This window comes from Lissotriton helveticus, chromosome 3_1 (assembly GCF_964261635.1).
Source record: "Lissotriton helveticus chromosome 3_1, aLisHel1.1, whole genome shotgun sequence".
NCBI lineage: Eukaryota > Metazoa > Chordata > Amphibia > Caudata > Salamandridae > Lissotriton > Lissotriton helveticus.
The window spans coordinates 1,099,654,062-1,099,673,405 of NC_136061.1; the positions used below are offsets into that span (position 1 = coordinate 1,099,654,062).

The window sequence follows — 19,344 nt, forward strand, 5'->3', positions numbered from 1 at the left end:
TCTTTTTTTGACCACTAAACTTAGGTGCATATTATCAAGGACCGGTGTTAAAATTATCGCCATTTTATGGGCAGGAAACTACCGATAAAACGGCGATAATGAGCTTGATAATACAGCCTTGTTATTTCCCATAGAAGCCCATGTTAACACCAGAACATGGTTTTCTATGGGAATTTACAAGGACATATTATCAAGCCCACCGTCCCAACATTAATAAAGAACTCCAGACAATGCAGGTACCCGGAGCTGGAAGGTCATTTTACATATTACTGCCCCAGAAAGGTGGCGTTCCCCGCGACGTGTACGGGGAGAGAGGGAGGGAGAGCTCAAAACATACTTTTTTTTCAAAAAAAGACCCGAGGGGTGCTGCTCACCGAGACTGCGGGGAGTAGGACCGTAACACCCCCGCATACTTCAAAATAAAACCAGAGGAGTGCCGTTCTCCAGTGCTCGGGCACCTTACAAGCCCCCATTATACAAAACAATTGCCCCCTTAATTTGCCCCCCGGGACCTAATGAATAAAACGGACTTCTAGTTTTTTTTCACCTTCTCCACCTCGTACAAGCACTGCACGAGTACCCTGCCATTTTTTATTTTAAAAAAAATAAAAATTGAGCCTAAAGATCCATATACCACCCCCTGACCAAGACTATAGGGTCAGAATGTTTCTACCCTGCCCCCTTTCCTTATTTCTCAACTTTGTTTTACTGTTTTCTTGTGACTCTGCTCTCGCGACAAACAAGATGGCTGCCAACATTTCCTGTTTTAGAGTATTGATAGCCAATCATGATGCAGCTCCTGCTCGTAATTGTACGTATTTCCATATGCCGCGATTTTCCTTAAAAAAATAAAAATAAAAAATAGAGCCTAAACATCCATGAACGACCCCCTGAGCAAGCCTAGAGGGTCAGAATGTTTGTAGCCTACCCCCTTCCCTTATTTCTCAACTTTGCTTTACTGTTTTCTTGTGACTCGGTTCTAGCGAGGCACAAGATGGCCGCCAACACTTCCTGGTTTTGAGTGTTGACAGACAGTTCACAGCCAATCAGCACGCAGCTCGCGCTCGTAATTGAACAGATTTCCGTACGCGTGCTGAACTCCGTCTCTAGATATCGCTATGATTTTACTTGCAATTTTCTCCGAAACTACTGAACGATTTACACCATTTAACAAAAAGCTCAATCTGCTAACAGAACTCTACCTCTCTGCCACATTTTGTGTAATTCCGTTCAGCCGTTCGGGCTGTAGCCCTGGCTAAAGGTCCCTATGGAAAATTGCATGGGGAAAACATGTTTTGGGACCCCCTTTTTTCTCGGCCCCCACTTGACGAATCACCCCCAAACTTTCAGGGAAGGAGCGGAACCAAGCAGGCCATTTTCTTGGAGAAATTCACGAAGATACATCCACCGGCGCCGAAGTTATTCCAAATAGAATGTTGTGGATTTCCTATGGAAACTAGGTCCTAACTATAACTACCTACTGGCGACCGCCAGTAGGTAATATATATTTATATAATATATATATATATATATATATATATATATATATATACCTGTGCACTAAATTAACTATAACTCCTGCCCTTGCATGCATTACTTATGACCTCACATATTAAATCACGCATGACATGTTCTATGACATAATTGTTAAAATCACTGCAACATTTGGAACAACATCATTGATGACAACACTGTGCATGGCAGGGCCGCAAATTATTGTTACATTAGGACAAAAGTATAGTTACTTGGGATAACTATAAGTTGTGAACTTCAATTGTTTTGTTCATTTAAATCAGTATGTTTTAACTGGCATTTTCACTGAACTATAAAGTTCCTATAACCTTTATTTTTTTCAGTAATTTTCCATCAAATGTAAAACATACCTACTAGTGGATTATTTATATTCCAAGCATAAGGTTAGGTGTGGCGGTATGGGCTTTCTCATAGCAAGGATTGGGGGTTGCCTATGTGTGAATGGGGTGAATCTGAACAAAGTTAGAATTTTGTGTGTATTCCCAAATGCCTGATGATTTTTACACCACATTTTCACACGTAACTCTAGTGATAGAACGTAAATGCACTAACTGGATATTTTACAAAACACCAGCATATTGTCAAGAAAAAGATGGAAAGGCTCTTCACAAAGTGGGCAAATATTTCCCATGTGGAGAAATAACTGAAGGAGTGAAAACATAACCCTGTAGACTGCTCATTATAAGGCCAATTCGCAGGGGTGAGTGTAGATTTCTAAAGTACACTCCTCGGGTGTCTGTGACTTCTGGACAATGAAGAAATCAGTGCTGGTTATCTGTGGTCATCTATGATGCATAGGTTTACTCACTGTGTGGTAAGTCAGGCCCCAATCAGCAACTTTAGGAAGACTGAAAACAAACCAGAGCACGTGGGATCAAACTGAAGTAGACCCAAAACTATGCCTGAATAGTGATGATTTCAGTGATTTAGACTCCTGTAAGAGTGACTTGCATATGATATACGCCTATTTGGAGGCAATCTAAATAATTATGAAACAAATAAACATATGGAACAAATACATGATGATTGCATTGATTAATAACATCCTTTTTTATATTTCTTTCCCAACAGCATCCTACCATGGAATAATTCCACTTGCAGTTGTAGTGGTAATCATAGTTGTGCTAATTCTATCGTCCATGTGGTGTGTTTACAAGAGGGACAAATGTCACGCATGGAGAATACCGTTTTTCAAGCCCACAGAGTCGACTCCAGCGTCAGATTTTGAAGAAAACATCCTTATTACAGAGCTGGAAACAAACCATTGATAAGAGTGAAAAACTAAATTTGTTTTACTTGCATCTGCTATCAGATTTATATCAGGATTCAGTACTGCTCACAGATGCTATAGAATGAGGGGCCAAAATACCACATTTTCAAATCATATTTTAAATACTTCAACGTTCAGTATATGTTTATTCTGCTAAAGCTCTGAATTATTTCCGCTTTGTACAAAAAGCTGAAGGAGAGCTCTCTGAAAGCATGACGTATAAAATGTTGGGAATCCAGCTGCAAACTAATTACTAACAAACTATATGTCACACTCTTTGATTTCAGATGCTTGGCCATTGTGAGAAAAAACTGTGCTCCAATGTCCTGGTACTTAAAGGAATAGTTAAAAATGAAGGTGCAAAGGAAATATTCTGTAAATTACTTAAATGGTTGCACTGGAGAGAGGCAATACATTCACTTCAAATAGATCACTTTCGCAAAAGAAGTAGCACAGGATAGGTGAAAATTCTGTTATGAAGTGGCCGAGGAGCACTTTCGTTTTCTATCAGTGTAATTATTGTTCATATGTTTGATTTTTAACTGACACCCTCCATTCTGCCTTAAATCTAACTCACTCAGCCTTCTGGCCTTTCAACAGGTTCAGGGGAAAATATCTATCTCTTCTGCTGTGACTATTTTGAAGTTGGTGAGACTTTTATCTTCCATCGTGAGGAGTTATACCCTTTCTCCTCTTTCCATTTAAATGTGGCACTATTTGTGACATGCCTCGAATATCAAGTTCGTTTTTTTTATCCTGCAGCTTTCTGTCAGTTGCTCACCTTTAAAAACGTATAGACACGTATAGACACCCCTGGCTACAATATAAATCAACGCCTGAAATTAGGAAAGTGATCTGTGGTGCGTAACAACATGAATGCCTTGTTGGCGAACTGAATAGAGCCTGGCCATGAATTTGGTTGAAGGACTTCAAAGTATATTGAAATCTTAAATCCTTAGCTTTAGGGAATGCAACATACGTGATGATAAGGCCAAACAAATATGGTGTGGTGGTTTGATACCTGTTATTATTGTCAAGACCAATGGCCACATGCTGGGGTGTGATCAGGATCCTGAATAGGATCCGTCACTATCTCTCTCTCCAGGCCCGCAAGCAGATTGCAGTCGCTCTTGTAGGATCAAGGCTTGATTACTGCAACTCTTTGTATGCGGAGTCTAACAAGGGTCTTATTCATCAACTGCAAATAGTGCAGAACGCGGCAGCACGTTTTGTGCTGGCCCTTCCCTTAGCATCCTCTGCTACGACTGCCAGGAGAGACCTTCACTGGCTTCCTGTCCAGTATAGAGTCTTCTTTAAGATTCTATGTCTCACATACAGAGCGCGCTCAGGGCAGGTCCGGATGATTCTCTTGGGTCTCTGCTCTCACATTATACCCCAACTAGATCCCTACGATCTGCTGGTCTGTCCCAATTGGTAGTGCCGCGTATACGGCTAGCCACATGGGGGGCAAGAGCCTTTTCTGTAGTGGCCCCTAAGCTTTGGAACTCTCTTCCAACTGAGGTCAAAGTACTTCCCTCAATTGATCTCTTTAAAAAAGCCCTGAAGACCTGGTACTTTATCAAAGCTTATCAGTGATGGACTGTTGGGTTGATATGCTAGCTGTGTCATTTGTTTTAGGCGCCTTGACGCCCATTGGGCTAAGTATGCGCATGATAAGACCTACATCATTCATTCAAGAGATGAGGACTATGAGAAACGTCTTTCAGTATAATGCTAGGTAAACTGAAGAGGCATGACACTAATTCTATGCATTATAATGCAGGACAGTAGGACTACAAGAGTGCAAAGTCAACCCCAAGAACAGAATGGCTTTCTGAAGTAAAGCTACAATCTCCTACAGTATGTAGCGCCAACATATTGTGTAGAGGTAATATCATGTCTACTTACTGTTAATGAGTCAGAACACGCAGGAGTCTACAAGAGTTTGCATGCGTTTGTGTATATATATATATATATATATATATATATATATATATATATATATATATATATATATATATATATATACATTTATGTATCTGTATGCATGTATGTATGTATGTATATATATGTATGTATAATCTTCATGAAATTTTCAAAAAAGTCCCCTTTTTTGTTCAGCTGCTGTGTTCAAAGTTTTAGTATGATCCATCATGCGGTGACCAAAAAAAAAGGGGGGTCCCAAAACTCGTTTCTCCATGTTATGTCTACAGGGATTTTTCATTTTTTGATCATGACTACAGCCCCAACCGCTGAACGGAATTACACCAAATATGGCAGAAAGCTAGATATTGGCCCAGAAAGCATGCTTTTAGCGATTTGGTGTAAATTTGTTCTGTAGGTTCAACGATATTTAAGTTTAAAAAATATAGAAATCTGAGAGCCCAAACTCCTACTGAAATTTGATTGGTTGCCAACCCTTCAACCAAGAAGCTTGAAGCCGAGTCCCACATAAAGTGTAAAAAAAGAAAAGAAGGCCAGGTAGAAATATTCTGAACCTCTATGCCTCAGTACCAAAAAATGTGTTTTTTAAAAATGTTGGCAGGATCCGCAAACTCAGCTGAAAGTTTTAAAAACAATTTAGCGCGGCCTCCTGCGTTTTGTTTTTAATCAACCCCGGGTGGGCCAGGTCCCAAGGGCATTGTAATAAAGGAGGGGGTGCAGCCCCCCCCCTGGGGCTCATTAATGCCCCGGGGACCACCACCGCCTTGAGGCTTCATAAACAAAAATGCAGGGGAGGTCTGTATGGCCTCCCCTGCTGTCCTGGGGATCATCACCTCCCTGGGGTTTATTTATTTAACAATGGGGGGCCTCTTGGATCCCCTCAGCCCTGGGGACAACCACCTCCCTGAGACATTAAGTTTAAAAAATGCGGGGGCGAATGGACCACCCCTCAGCCCCACAGACCACCATCTATCTGGGGCTTATCTAAAATGTAATGCGGGGGCCCTGTGCCCATCCTGCAGTTCAGGGGACCACCACCTTCCCAGGGCAAAATTAAAGAACGGAGAGGGCGTGGCCCCCTCAGGGAGCCCTAGATAGCCCTGGAGGTGCCACCCCCGGGACATAGCTATTTGCTGTGGCTTGGCAGGAGCTTTACCGATCTTACCAAGCTATAGTAAACTGTGTTCCACTGTGAGCAAGCAAGAGCATTTTGCTCTTGTTTAATCAAAGCGGGGCAGAATTGATGTGACACAGAAAGAGCTGCATGTTAGCAGCTACCTCTTTGTCAAAGCAATGCCAGCTCCGGCAGGAGGCATGGAGCCAACAGGGACCATGGTGGCCTTCAGGCTCCCAATGCGGTCCCAGTGGAGACTACTTTCAATGGCCAGGTCCTGGGGGATGGGGTCCCTGGAACAAATTCGGCCAGGGAGGGAGGCCACGCAGCTCGCCTCCTCCATCTGTGCATGGAATCGGCCCAGGGAGGGGGGTCCCGTGGCGGCCATCCCAGAGTAAATAAACATTTAATTTAAAAAGGCCGACCTGCAAGTCACCGGAGACCCCAACAACTTTCTACACCACTCCTCAAACGCGCCTCCTAGTTGGTGGATAAAGTCTACTTAGGTCCAAAGGATCCTTGGGGAGCAATACGCCCTCCTGTTACCTTCAGTAAGTCCCACATAGTGCAATCGCCAAAAGGTCTTCTGAGGCCATGCCCCCTTTCTTTACCACTCTGCAAATGCACCTCCCGGTGCACTTCTGGTTGGAGGATGAAGTACCCTTAGATGCTGATAGTCCTTGGGGGCCAAGAAGCCCTCTTGTTACCTCCAGTAAGTCCCACACAGCCTGATTGCTGAGAGGACTTTGCCCCCTTTTTCCACCACTCTGAAAATGCGCCTCCTGGCACACTGCTGGTTGGGGAATGAAGTCCCTTTACGTCCAGAGGGTCCTTGGAGGCCAACAAGCCCTCCTGCTGCCTCTAGTAAGTCCCACACAGTGGGATTGCTGAGGGGTCTTCGGAGGCCCGCACCTTTCTCCACCACTCTGATGCACTGCTGGTATGGGATGAAGTCCCCCTGGATGCTGAGGGTCCTTGGGAGCTAACTACCCCTCCTGATACCGCCAGTAAATCCCAGAGGGATTGTCAGAAGCCACGCCTCTTTTATCTACCACTGTGCAAATGCAACTCCTGGTGCACTGGTGCACTGCTGGTTGGGGAATGAAGTCCCCTTGGCTCCAGAGGGTCCTTGGGGGCCAACTATTCCTCCTGTTACCAATAAGTAAGTTCCACAGAGCGCAATTGGTGTGGGACTTTGGAGGCCATTCCCCTTTCTCCACCACTCTTCAAATGTGCCTCCGGGCACAATACTGGTTCGGGGATGAAGTCCTTTTGGTTGCTGAGGAATCTTGATGGTCAAGAAGGGAGAGGATTGTGGTCTAACGGCTAGGAAGGTCTACCTCAAATCTGGGAAATTGGGTTTGAGTCTCTGTAATGACGCTCAACATCCTGTGATTCTGGAAAAATCACTTAATCTCCCCGTGCCTAACAGAAATGAATTTATCCTTGTGTAACACATCTGGGGCTGATGTAAAGCACTCTGATACCTAATACCTTCGGGTCAAGTTCGCACTATATAAAAATACAAAGAAACCTTCCTTTTACCGCCAGTAAGTCCCTTACAGCAGGATTCCTGAGAGCTGGTCGGAGACCCCACCCAGTTTCTCCACCGCTCTGAAAAGGCAACTACCAGTTAGACAACATATAAATTCACTTGAAAAAAATACTTTAAAAAAAGTGATGTAATCAGTAATGTCACTGACCATGTCATAAGTGATGTAATATGTGAGGTCATAAGCAGGGCATTGCGTAGGTGTAAGTTATAGTTAGCTCAGGTAACTATAACTGCTGAATTTCACTGGTTTTGTACAAGGGAAATTTGAGCCTAACTATAACATCACTGTAGCCTTTGTTTTTTCAGTGAATTTCTTAACTATAACATCCCTGCAACCACAGTTCCCTCTAATGTGCTCGCCTGCGCGGCCGCTCATCTACATTCTTGATGCCGCGCAGAGATGGATTTACAGCACACACACTTTTCATGTGGCAGATGACTGATAATTGCGTCTTTGTCAGTATCCTGTCATTTGTGTATGCGAGCTGGTTAACAGTCCTGCGTTTGGCAGGCTTTCCTTTTGTTTAAACTGTAAAGGTTTCAAAGGTCAGAAAGGAAATACATCATAGCTAGATTTGAAATACTTGCAAAGTAACGTTTTCATTTCTAAATGCGCGGGGGAGATTTCAGGTGTTTCTTTGGAATGGTGATATTTCTCATTAAATAAGCTTCTCTGTACAACGAACATGCATTCTCATTTCTTCCCTTCTGACAGAAGCTTTGTTCACTCCTTTTTAATGTTTTAGGTAAAGTGTATTTAAGCTTTTCAAAATAAACTGAAGAAAGGGGTTGCTGATAAGGAGTTTTGTTTTGCCTCGGGTAGACAGGCAGATAGTTATGTGGATATATTAGTTCAATGTCACAAAAAACATGGGTATTATTATGTTGGTGCTAAGTGGTGCTGAAGATTCTTCGCTGCTACGTCAGTCCGGACCTGCAGCAAATCCATCTTTCCCAGCACAAATAACATATACTATTGTGCCAATGTAACTACGTACTGACCAGGAAGACAGCTGAATCCTGACTATTGATACATAGGAACAGACACATAATATACTATGAGAAGGTATTCGAACCTACTACTGGGGACAGATTCATCTCAATTATACATAAAAAGCAAACTTAATATATATCCATGTCAATTTATATAACCCCCCTATGTCTTTGATAATCTATGTATAGGAACTTGTACTTTAGATTATATGGTAACTGAGACACAGTGAGGTAAAGTGACTTGCCTAGGATCACACCGTGTGGTGTAGAGGAGAATGTATGACTAAAGATAACACAAATCAAACATAAAAAGTGAGTATGAGTGGTGGTGGAAGAGTGAATATTGGTGCATCATGGCAATTAGCTATGGCTTTTAGCATTTCATTTGTTGGAGTATTTTTTATTTTTCTCTACTATTTTTGCTTTTATCTTGATGATGCAGCTGTATGATTTTAACCTTTGCTTTCTTCTTTCCAATAAAACAATTATTAAAAAAAAGTTAATTGTCAGAATTATTACAAAGGTAACAAAGGGAGAGAGAAGGGATGAAGAGCAACCTTCAAGAGCGAGATAAAGGGGTGGGGAGAGTACTGTGGTGGATGAAGGGAGAATGAGATGAATCGAAAAAAGAGAACCTTGGGATTCACCAACCCTGACATTCAACAGTGTTACTGGTGGGCTTCTGTGGAAAAGGTGGACACAGCACATGTTCTTACACAAATTAAGCATTGCTTCTAAGTTTGCATTGTAGCCATATAAAATCAGTGTTTCCAGCTAAATGTCCTATTCATATTTCAATAATGATCTCAGAAATAGTCCCAGAATCAAGGTTAAGTCCTACTGTATTTAAATGCCTTTAATCTTTCACGCAATGTACTGACCAAACATACTTCAAAAAGTACCTCTTATTTTCCTTAAAACTCCACAAACAAGACCCCAGAAAGTCCCTGTGAACTTATTTTTAAATCGCATTACGTTTGGCCAAAGGTTATTATTCCTGTGTGCTTTTAATAGTATGCTTTGTCACAGATATCCTAATGATGAGGTCCTAATTCCGAAGGGGAACAAACTCTATCAAATTCTATCTAGGTTTTAATCAATATTATTTCCCATTGTTATTTAAAGTAAAGGATACTAATAATAAAAAGTAACACCTAAAATATGTGTGATTTGAAATGTTACTCTTCTGTGCCACTTCATACTGTATTGATGGGAAACACAGTCCCTGTCCCTCTTTGTTGTATCTACTGGGATCCGAACAACTCAAAGCAGGTATTTATGTCACAATCTTGATCCCACATACAGCTGAATAAAGTGCGCTCACAAACATTTTGTTCCCGCACAAAGACAAAAATAATTAGAGGGAACATTGCCTGCAACCTTTGTTTTTTTCAGTGAATTTCCGAGGTTTTTCAAAATCTATTTCTTAACACTATAATGTCCTACCTTTGGCTTTTTCAGTGAATATATATATATATTCGGGAGCCGGCATTGCTTTTCTGCTTCGGGAGCAGCAAACATGTTGCTCCCCAAGCAGAAAAGCAATCCGCTTTGATTTTTGAAAGAGAGAGCAGGTTTCCTGCTCTCGCTTTCAAAAATCAAAGCAGTTAGCAGTTAGCTGTGGTAGGGTGGGAGCCGCGAGGCTCCCGCCCTCCCATAGCAAACAGCAGTGTCCCAGGGGTAGGCACCCCGGGACACTGCAGGAGCCGGCCCTGGGAGGTGGAGGTCCCCAGGGCCCTCGAGGTCTCCAGGAAGGGAGTGCGGCCCCCTCCCACCTGTTAAAAGCCCCGGGGCAGTGGAGGTCCCAGGGGCTGCGATGGTGCCATAAGCCCCTCCGCAAACATATAGTTAAAGCCCCGGGGGATGGGGTCCCCAGGGATTATGAAAAATTTGTCAAAGAGGCTATTTTATTTTTTTACTGTAGATTTACCCTGCGCGTACCATGCTCGAACGTACAGTGCAAAGTCTGTGAGTCGTCCCGTAAACGTACCTAAGCAAGAAAAGAAAAAAGATTTTGACATTGGGGATCATTGTAAAACTAACTAAGCAACCCTAGGGAGTCAGGAAGTCCTATAGCAAACAGCAAACATTTCCTGTCAATCTACACACTCAATCTACACATATATACAAATAAATAACAAATCACATTTATTCCCACATGAAATCAAACTGAAACATACTTTTCTATTACTTGAACTTTTGAACCCTTTCCACCTGACAAAACTTCCAACCCTTCCCCCAATCCAGATTCTGCCAGTTACCATGGAAACACTTGAGAGAACACCTAACTGAGCACACAGGTGAAAAGTTCATCATAAATTGTTGCAAATCAAAACAGCAAGTGTGCTTGACTTCTCAATATACCAGCTTATCTTCAGTAATGTTCTTTTCTATCACTTTTTCTTAACCAATAAATAACATGCTTTTAAAAAACAGAAAATTGCACCCTAGTTTTCTATCTAAAAAGTTTTCAAACAACCAATCACTTCTTTGCTTTTTTCAAAAGTCCAGTTATCCACCATTTTAGAAAAAATAAATCTTCAACCTGCTCTTTCATTTACAGAAACCATCTGAGTGCATCCAGATCTCTCTTCAAGATGCTTGGAGTGTGGATTGTGGGACACAGCTATATTTTCTGGAGCCAAAGGTACACACAACAGAAAGGAATTCACAAAGACCTATGTTTACCAAATGTAGACATTAAATGGATTGGACAGAGAGGGTTAAAGTGGCACCAATTGATGCTATTGGTGAAATCCTTTTTGCATCTCTAACACCCTGACCTCATAATAGTGCACTGTGGTGGCAATGACCTAGGCACTTTGACTGGGGTAGGTCTGGAAATGTTTATGAAAGACACTTTTACTGAACTGATGTCACTTTTTCTATTATAATATATGCCAACGGCAGAATTGGAACTGGTCCAATCAATTTTGTCCGCAAATTGGCAAAGCTAGGAAACATGTGAATAAATCTGTTTCTGCATTTCTCCGAGACTATAAAATGGGGTCTATTTACCATAACAATCTGCGCTTCAATAAGCATGACATCTATAGGAGAGATGGTGTATATTTTACAGATGAAGGGAACAGAGTCTTCCTCTTCAACTTTAGACTCTGCATCGGTACTTACTTGTAGGTACTAAAATCTCCCAATAAACACAAGGGCTCTTTTTAGAGCCACCCAACATGTAAACAAATACACTTCATAAATATCTAAAATTATTTTTATTTTTCTTGCTTAGGTACGCTTACTGGACGACTTACAAACTTTGCACCGTACGTCGTACGAACGTGCATGGTACGCGCACGGTAAATCTACCGTAAAAAAAAATAGCCTCTATTATTTTATAATCCCTGTTGACCCCATCCCCCGGGGCTCAAATATAACGTTGGGGACTGTGGGGGGAGCCCCAAAGCCCCCACGGTCCCAGCTGGCCCCCCGCATCCTTTGGGAGCCGGCATTGCTTTTCTACTTGGGGAGCAGCTAACATGCTGCTCCCTAAGCAGAAAAGCAATCCGCTTTGATTTTTGAAAGAGAGAGCAGGTTTTCTGCTCTCTCTTTCAAAAATCAAAGCAGTTTGCTGTGGTAGGGTGGGAACCGCGAGGTCACCTCCCTACCATAGCAAACAGCAGTGTCCTGGGGGTAGGCACCCCGGGACACTACAGGAGCCGGCCCTGGGAGGTGGCGGTCCCCAGGGCCATCGAGGGCTCCAGGAGGTGGGCCGCGCGGCCCCCCTCCCACCTGTTAAAAGCCCCGGTGGGTGGTGGTCCCCGGAGCTTGGGGGTCCATCACGGACCTCCCTATTTTACATATGAGAGCCCTGGGGAGGTGGCGGTCCCTGGGGCGTGTGGGGGGCTTGAGCCCCCCACACAGGTTTTAACAAAAAAAAGACGAAGCCCCGGGGGGTGGCGGTCCCCAGGGCTGCGGGGGGTGCGTGAGCCCCCCCCGCATACTTAGTAATAAAGTCCTGGGGGTGGCGGTCCCCGGGGCTCGGGGGACCTTAGAGGCATCATTAATATCAAAGCCCCGGTGGCGGGCCCCTGGGGGTGATGGTCCCCCCGGGGGCTAATTTTAAAAAAAGCCGACCGGGTTTTTTTTTTTCACGGGGTACGCATACCTATGCGTACCCCGTGATTTAAAGGTCCCACAAGGACCTTGGGGGTCCTTGTGGGACCCTCTGAGCAGGCCTAGGGGGTCAGGGTGTTTATACCCTCCCCCATTGTGTGTTTTTCTCGTTTCCTTTGCTGCTTTCTTGTGCCTCGGTTCTATCGAGGCACAAGATGGCTGCCAACGCTTTCGTGGGTGGGAGTGTTGACAGACAGTTGACAGCCAATGAGCATGCAGCTCGTTCTCGGGAAGGTACACTTCACCGTACACTTACAGTAAGCGTACGGTAAGCGCCTCTAGATATAGCTATGATTTTACTTTTGATTTTCTCAGGAACTACTGAACGGATTTACACCATTTAACGAAAAGGGTGATCTGAGAACCGAACTCTATCTTTTTGCCAAATTTTGTGTAATTCCGTTTAGCTATTTGAGAGTTATCCCTGGCTAAAGTTCCTATGGAAAATTGCATGGGGAAAACGCGTTTTGGGACCCCCCTTTTTCTCGCCCCCCACTTGACGAATCAACCCCAAACTTTCAGGGAAGGAGCGGATCAGAGCAGGCCATCTTCCTGGAGAATTCTGCTACGATTTGTCCACCAGCGCCAAAGTTATTCCAAATAGAATGTTGCGGGTTTCCAATGGAAACTAGGTCCTAACTATAACTACCTAAGTTTCATGGTGATTTAGTTAAGGGTGTGCAAAGGAAATAGGGGGTCCCAAAATATGTTCTCCCCCCAATGCATTTCCTATAGAATTCTGTATCAGACATTAGCGTGCTAACGGAGTTTGATGAAATTTGGCTGGAATGTAGATTATGATGTGGAAAAAATTCTTTTGGATATTAGATGTAAATTGGTTCAGTAGATTTAAAGTTATTAGGGACAAAAACCTAGGGCCTAATTTTGATCTTGGTGGAGGGGAATACCCCATCACAAATGTGACAGATCCCATCCACTGCATTACAATCCCATTATATGCTATAGAGATCGTAATAATGTAGACAGGATATCCTTCATGTTCGTGACAGAGTATTCCATCCTCTGCGATCTAAATAAGACCTTAAGTGATATATTGGGCAGCGATATACTGAGGTACTTTCGCAGTATATCGTGGTGGATGGAGATGACAAAGCAGTATATGATTAGTTAATTAAAGTCCTTACAAATTAAACAAGCAGCTATATTGTTTAGACCATAGTTATTCCTAGTGTTAAGGGGAAATTTAGGGTACTACTGTGTAAAACATTAATAGGAAGGAATCAGGAAGTTTAGGAAAGTGTTTAAAGGTAGGGAAAAGTAGTTTTATTACTTTATATATATATATTTTTAAAGATCACAGAGTACCACAGTACTCCAGTGAAAGTACCTAGAATGTATAGCAGTACTTACAGAAATAAAAAATATCAAATATAGGGACAAATAAAAATATATTGTATTCCACTTTACCATAGTTTATGACATGGCACTCCACTCCACTTTATGACATGCCACTCCACTATATGACAAGTTACTCCACTACATGGCACACCACTACACTTACGACAGTCCAACTTATGACACTCTATATCACTGTACTCTATGACATACCTCTTCACTCTACAACACTCCACTCCACTCTACCACATGCCAGTCATCTCTACCACATGCCACTCCACTCTATGACATGCCCATTCAATCTATGCCACTCCACTCAACGCCCTTCCAATCTAATACACTGTATGACACGGTATGACATGCCCCTCTGTGACACGCCACTCCACTCATCTGCACTGTACGACACTCTACTCCACTCTATGCCTCTCCACTTTACGGCAGTCTACTCCACTCTGCGACACACCCCTCCACTCCACGGCACTCCAATCCAATGTACAACATGCCACTCCACACTATGCCACTCCACTCTAAGACACTCTATGACATGCAATTCCATGACACACAACTCCACTCTACTCTATGACATGCCTCTACACTGTACGCCACTCCACCCTACTCTACAACACGCCACCCAACACAATGCTACCCAATTCTAAACTACTCAAAACTATGCCACTCAAATCTATGCCTTTCCACTGTACAGCATCACACTGTATGCCACGACACTGTATTTCATGAGACTCTAAATCATTATACTCTATATGGCACAATACTGTAAGAAATTCAACTCTACTGCACTCCACTCTATGCCACTCCAGTCTGACACTCCACTGTACAACACAACACTGTGCAACACTCTCCTCCACTGTACTTTTCAACACTCCACTTGATGACACTTGTCTTAATGACACTCCATGCTACGATTTGAAACACATTTTTTTTAAACATTCAAATTGAATGGAAAAAATAAAGGTTGAACAGTAGTTATAGTTAGGAAAACCCGATTTATTATTTCTGTACCCCAAAAACGTAAGCTACCCAAACATTAGAAATTTTAACAATACGGTTATAACCAGTGCTTTCAATGGGAAAAAATAAATCCAGGTACTCATTAAAAAGAGCTAGAGTTGTAGTGAGGGGGCGGGGCTAGGGGTGGGGCTAATGGCAAGACATGATGATACTTCATGACTTCTATATTAGTTGCAGCACACACCAAAACACATGAGAAATGTGTTTATATAAACAAAGCAAGTTAACTCATTTCACAAAATGAAAGAGAAATGCTATAATATGTTAATATTTCCTTGAGTGTTTGCTGCAGAAGTGAAAGAGTTAAGAACGGAAAACATTTCAGCTACATAACCTGTGCATTGATCGGTGACTTTCACTTTCACGGTGTGCTGCTGCTCCGGGAAGAGCGTCGTGGGATTCCTGTGCTCCGCCTGCGCTTTGATAGCGCTTGTCACTCCGTGTGGGCTGTGTTGTGGGAAAAAGGACTTGAATTGCACCAGGCGCCGAGGGACTGCGAGGTCCAGCAGGCTCTTTGCTTCACAGCTGCTGCCTCTTCCCTCGGCGCTCCCGCCCCCCGCCTGGACAATAGAAAAACTCATCACGGCCCCCGCTCCGCGGGTGCCGCTCACGGTGTGCTGCTGCTCCGGGAAGAGCGTCGTGGGATTCCTGTGCTCCGCCTGCGCTTTGATAGCGCTTGTCACTCCGTGTGGGCTGTGTTGTGGGAAAAAGGACTTGAATTGCACCAGGCGCCGAGGGACTGCGAGGTCCAGCAGGCTCTTTGCTTCACAGCTGCTGCCTCTTCCCTCGGCGCTCCCGCCCCCCGCCCCCCGCCTGGACAATAGAAAAACTCATTGCGGCCCCCGCTCCGCGGGAGCCGCTCACGGTGTGCTGCTGCTCCGGGAAGAGCGTCGTGGGATTCCTGTGCTCCGCCTGCGCTTTGATAGCGCTTGTCACTCCGTGTGGGCTGTGTTGTGGGAAAAAGGACTTGAATTGCACCAGGCGCCGAGGGACTGCGAGGTCCAGCAGGCTCTTTGCTTCACAGCTGCTGCCTCTTCCCTCGGCGCTCCCGCCCCCCTCCTGGACAATAGAAAAACTCATCACGGCCCCCGCTCCGCGGGAGCCGCTCACGGTGTGCTGCTGCTCCGGGAAGAGCGTCGTGGGATTCCTGTGCTCCGCCTGCACTTTGATGGCGCTTGTCACTCTGTGTGGGCTGTGTTGTGGGAAAAAGGACTTGAATTGCACCAGGCGCCGAGGGACTGCGAGGTCCAGCAGGCTCTTTGCTTCACAGCTGCTGCCTCTTCCCTCGGCGCTCCCGCCCCCTCGCCTGTAGTGATTTAATCGCGATCCATATCCCGCGATGCGGGACGCGCGCGAGACTTAGCCCGGGGCGAAGCCCGGGCAAAGGGCGGGCCCTCTGTGGTCCGGGCCTGTCCTCTTGGTTTTGTTTGCTTGTAAGGTAAATGCTGACATTGATTTTATGCGTATTAACATTTGCTCACTCTAAAAACCCTCGCTACGGACCCTATTTCGAGACTTTACCTTCATGTCATGTAAGATGGCTTCTAAGAGCTGTGGCGCACAGAGGGCCCATGGATTGCTATCTAGAAAGGGTAATTTTACCTATCACTCATGAACTAGATAGTTTAGAACAACGCTTGCCCAGAGATAGCGTGCTCTGTAACCACCCCGTCACACAGACAGCCGAGGTAGCATATGAATCAGCCTTGCTGAAAGAACTAAATGATCTCTGTAAGACCCAGTATGTAGCAGCAGATTATGTAACTGAGCAACTCCATGTTTTAGTCAGTCCCTTAGTAACTCCTAATGCCCCGCCCACTACGCCCTTACTGATAGATGTTAACACACCTGATGCCCTTTCTCCATCTCCACTTGTAAAACTTAACACCAATCATATAGGGCCCCTTAACATCCCACCCGCCAAAAGGAAGCGTCACGGAACAACATGCATGGGGAGTGAAACCAAACAAGGAACATTTTGTCCAAATTCCCTAGCAACTACTATACTTACCCCGATACCAGCTAAGATGCACAAAACTCTGGAATATTATGCTCCTACCTCCAAGGCCAATTTACTGGACGTCATAGAACGGTTGGTTACTTCTATCATATCCCCACTGATAGTAAGAATAAACAGTTTAGGAGATAAGCTCTGTGAAATTGAGACGTCAATTAATGCCAGCACGTCACTAATAAAGAACATGGCAGAACTCAGCCAGCAACCTGTTCGAGCTGCCACTGTGGTGCACGAATCACCTACTCAAAGCAATAACTGTGGGAATAAATCAATAGTTGCACACAGGACAGAACGAAAAAATGTTAACGTAGTTAGCCACTCCACTACACCCCAGAGGTCCAACCCCAAAGTAAGGTCGACCCTAGGCCCAACACCTCATAATGGGAAAGCTGATAACCAAGGCATCACCCCTGGCAGAAGCGACCACATAAATCTACCCCCAATAGCCGCCCCTTTTGTATGTGTCCTCTCGGGTGTTCCACCACTTAAGAAAGGAATATCGGAAACACAGCACGACTTAAGAAATAAAGTCGTTTTTTGGCTAACGAAAAACAGACCCCTGCCACCTCATATTGACGGCTCGATAGTAAGTGTCAGAAGGGTGGGTTGGTTGGGATCGCTCCCTAAGGATACCAAAGGGGATCTTGTCTTGGTAAGATTTAGAAATGAACGTGTCGTCCCTTATTTACAATCCTGGCAGCCCCAATTGGGAGATGGGCCAATATCTACATGGTAATTACATGACTTTTATCCCAGGGCGTTTTTCCTCACCCCGTCAATATCAATAGCAGAGAGCAACCATCACTTGGTCAGAAATGTATATGTACAAAATGGTTATAAAGTGCTGACTTCAAATCAATTCTAGATTTTCCCCCGAATCTGGCGTGGATCAGCTTATATTGATTCACACAGGGGAAGCCCTTAGCTGACTCTTGTGAACTTAACACGCTCTAAATATTAAGCTCTGTAAAATGTTGATTTCTTTTAATCGTGTAAATAACTATTTTAGTGAAATGTAATTATTATGACTGTTCTGAATAATTTGTATGCTTTTATGATTTACATTTTTTAAATCGAATAAAGCTTAATTGATTTGATTTGATTTGAGTAATTCATGACATTGGGCTAATGTCTCATTATTTCTATGTGTGCGTAAAGCCTTTTTTGCAGCTTAAATGAATGTCTATGTCATATTTAGATTCTTAGCAAACTTTCAGGAAATGTCTCAATATTTAATGCAATCAAAATTGTTCTGCATAGGAACCATTACTCTACTAAATTAGGATGAGGCACCTCTGTCTCGTGTTAACATTTACACTATCAATACAGTAATTCTGGGAGGAACGATTAATATGAGACAACTCTTTCCATTGCCGCTGTGTACACAGTGCAGCACACAGATGCCATGTCACACAAGGCGAGAGCAACGTTAATCACATCAAATAAATAAATAAATGAAAGACAAGGACGTTTTGCTATACCATCTTATCAGCAGGCGGATAAATGCGTATCAGCATTTTCACAAAAAGAATTCACATTAAATTATATACTGTTAGTAAACTGCAATCCATGTGGTCTATAGAAAGGGCTCACAGTTGTTCTTCTACAATAAATGTAAAACCACTGAGAATTAACTACGGAAAAAACAAGCTCTGTTGTAGGTCCTTACAAGAAAATATCATAATTACCTTGGCATAGTTCATTCTCAATTACATTTATCTGATAGCCTCATGTGAAACATGAATGCTCACACACACACACATACAAACAGGGGCATGTGCATACACACTTTTTGTAAAACTGTGATGTTTTAAGGAAAATGTTGGTGGAAAAATATGCTAACTATATCTGTTGTTGAAATGTATATGAGGCTAGAGCATAGAGTACCATCAAGTGAAGGCTGTGTTTTGGTAATATACAGTGCAGAGGTATGGTTTCCATCTGCTTACATGAAACCTATAGGAATGGAGAGCAAGATTTGGAAAGTATTTTTGGGCCTGAGGTAGGGAGCACCATCCAATGTGGTTTGTAACAAATTACACAGGATAGTGTGACTGTGATTGACAGCACAGGGCCTGAATGTACCCTGCTCTGTCAAACACAGAGTGATGTTAAGCACCTGGCAATTATTCAAATGAGCCTGGCTGAATAGCTCAGCTGGGGCTCAGATCGGGGATACCAAAGTGGCGCCTTGGCTGCCAGAGACACCTTCCACTCCGGCTCACCAACACTCTCCTCGGCAGAAGAGAAGTGCCGGTACTCAGTACCTGTGAGTACCGGCCCATTTAAAGCACTGGTTATAACTTAATCTTATAATTTACTCCCCTAAAAAAGCTTACTATAACTCACAGACCTCCGTACACAGGGTTATGAACTCGGTAGGTAGGGTACATTAACTATAAATT

At 43.6% G+C, this 19,344-nt stretch overlaps 1 protein-coding gene across 1 annotated transcript in view; it reads left to right on the plus strand.

The window, feature by feature from the left end:
* Window positions 1-3,819, plus strand: part of PLA2R1 (phospholipase A2 receptor 1) — a 974,624-nt gene extending 970,805 nt beyond the window's left edge. Inside the window, exon 30 of the mRNA XM_078681678.1 lies at window positions 2,605-3,819. Coding sequence (XP_078537804.1) covers window positions 2,605-2,801 — 197 coding nt within the window. The 3' untranslated portion in view covers window positions 2,802-3,819. The remainder of the gene's footprint in view (window positions 1-2,604) is intronic.
* Window positions 3,820-19,344: the final 15,525 nt, after the last annotated feature.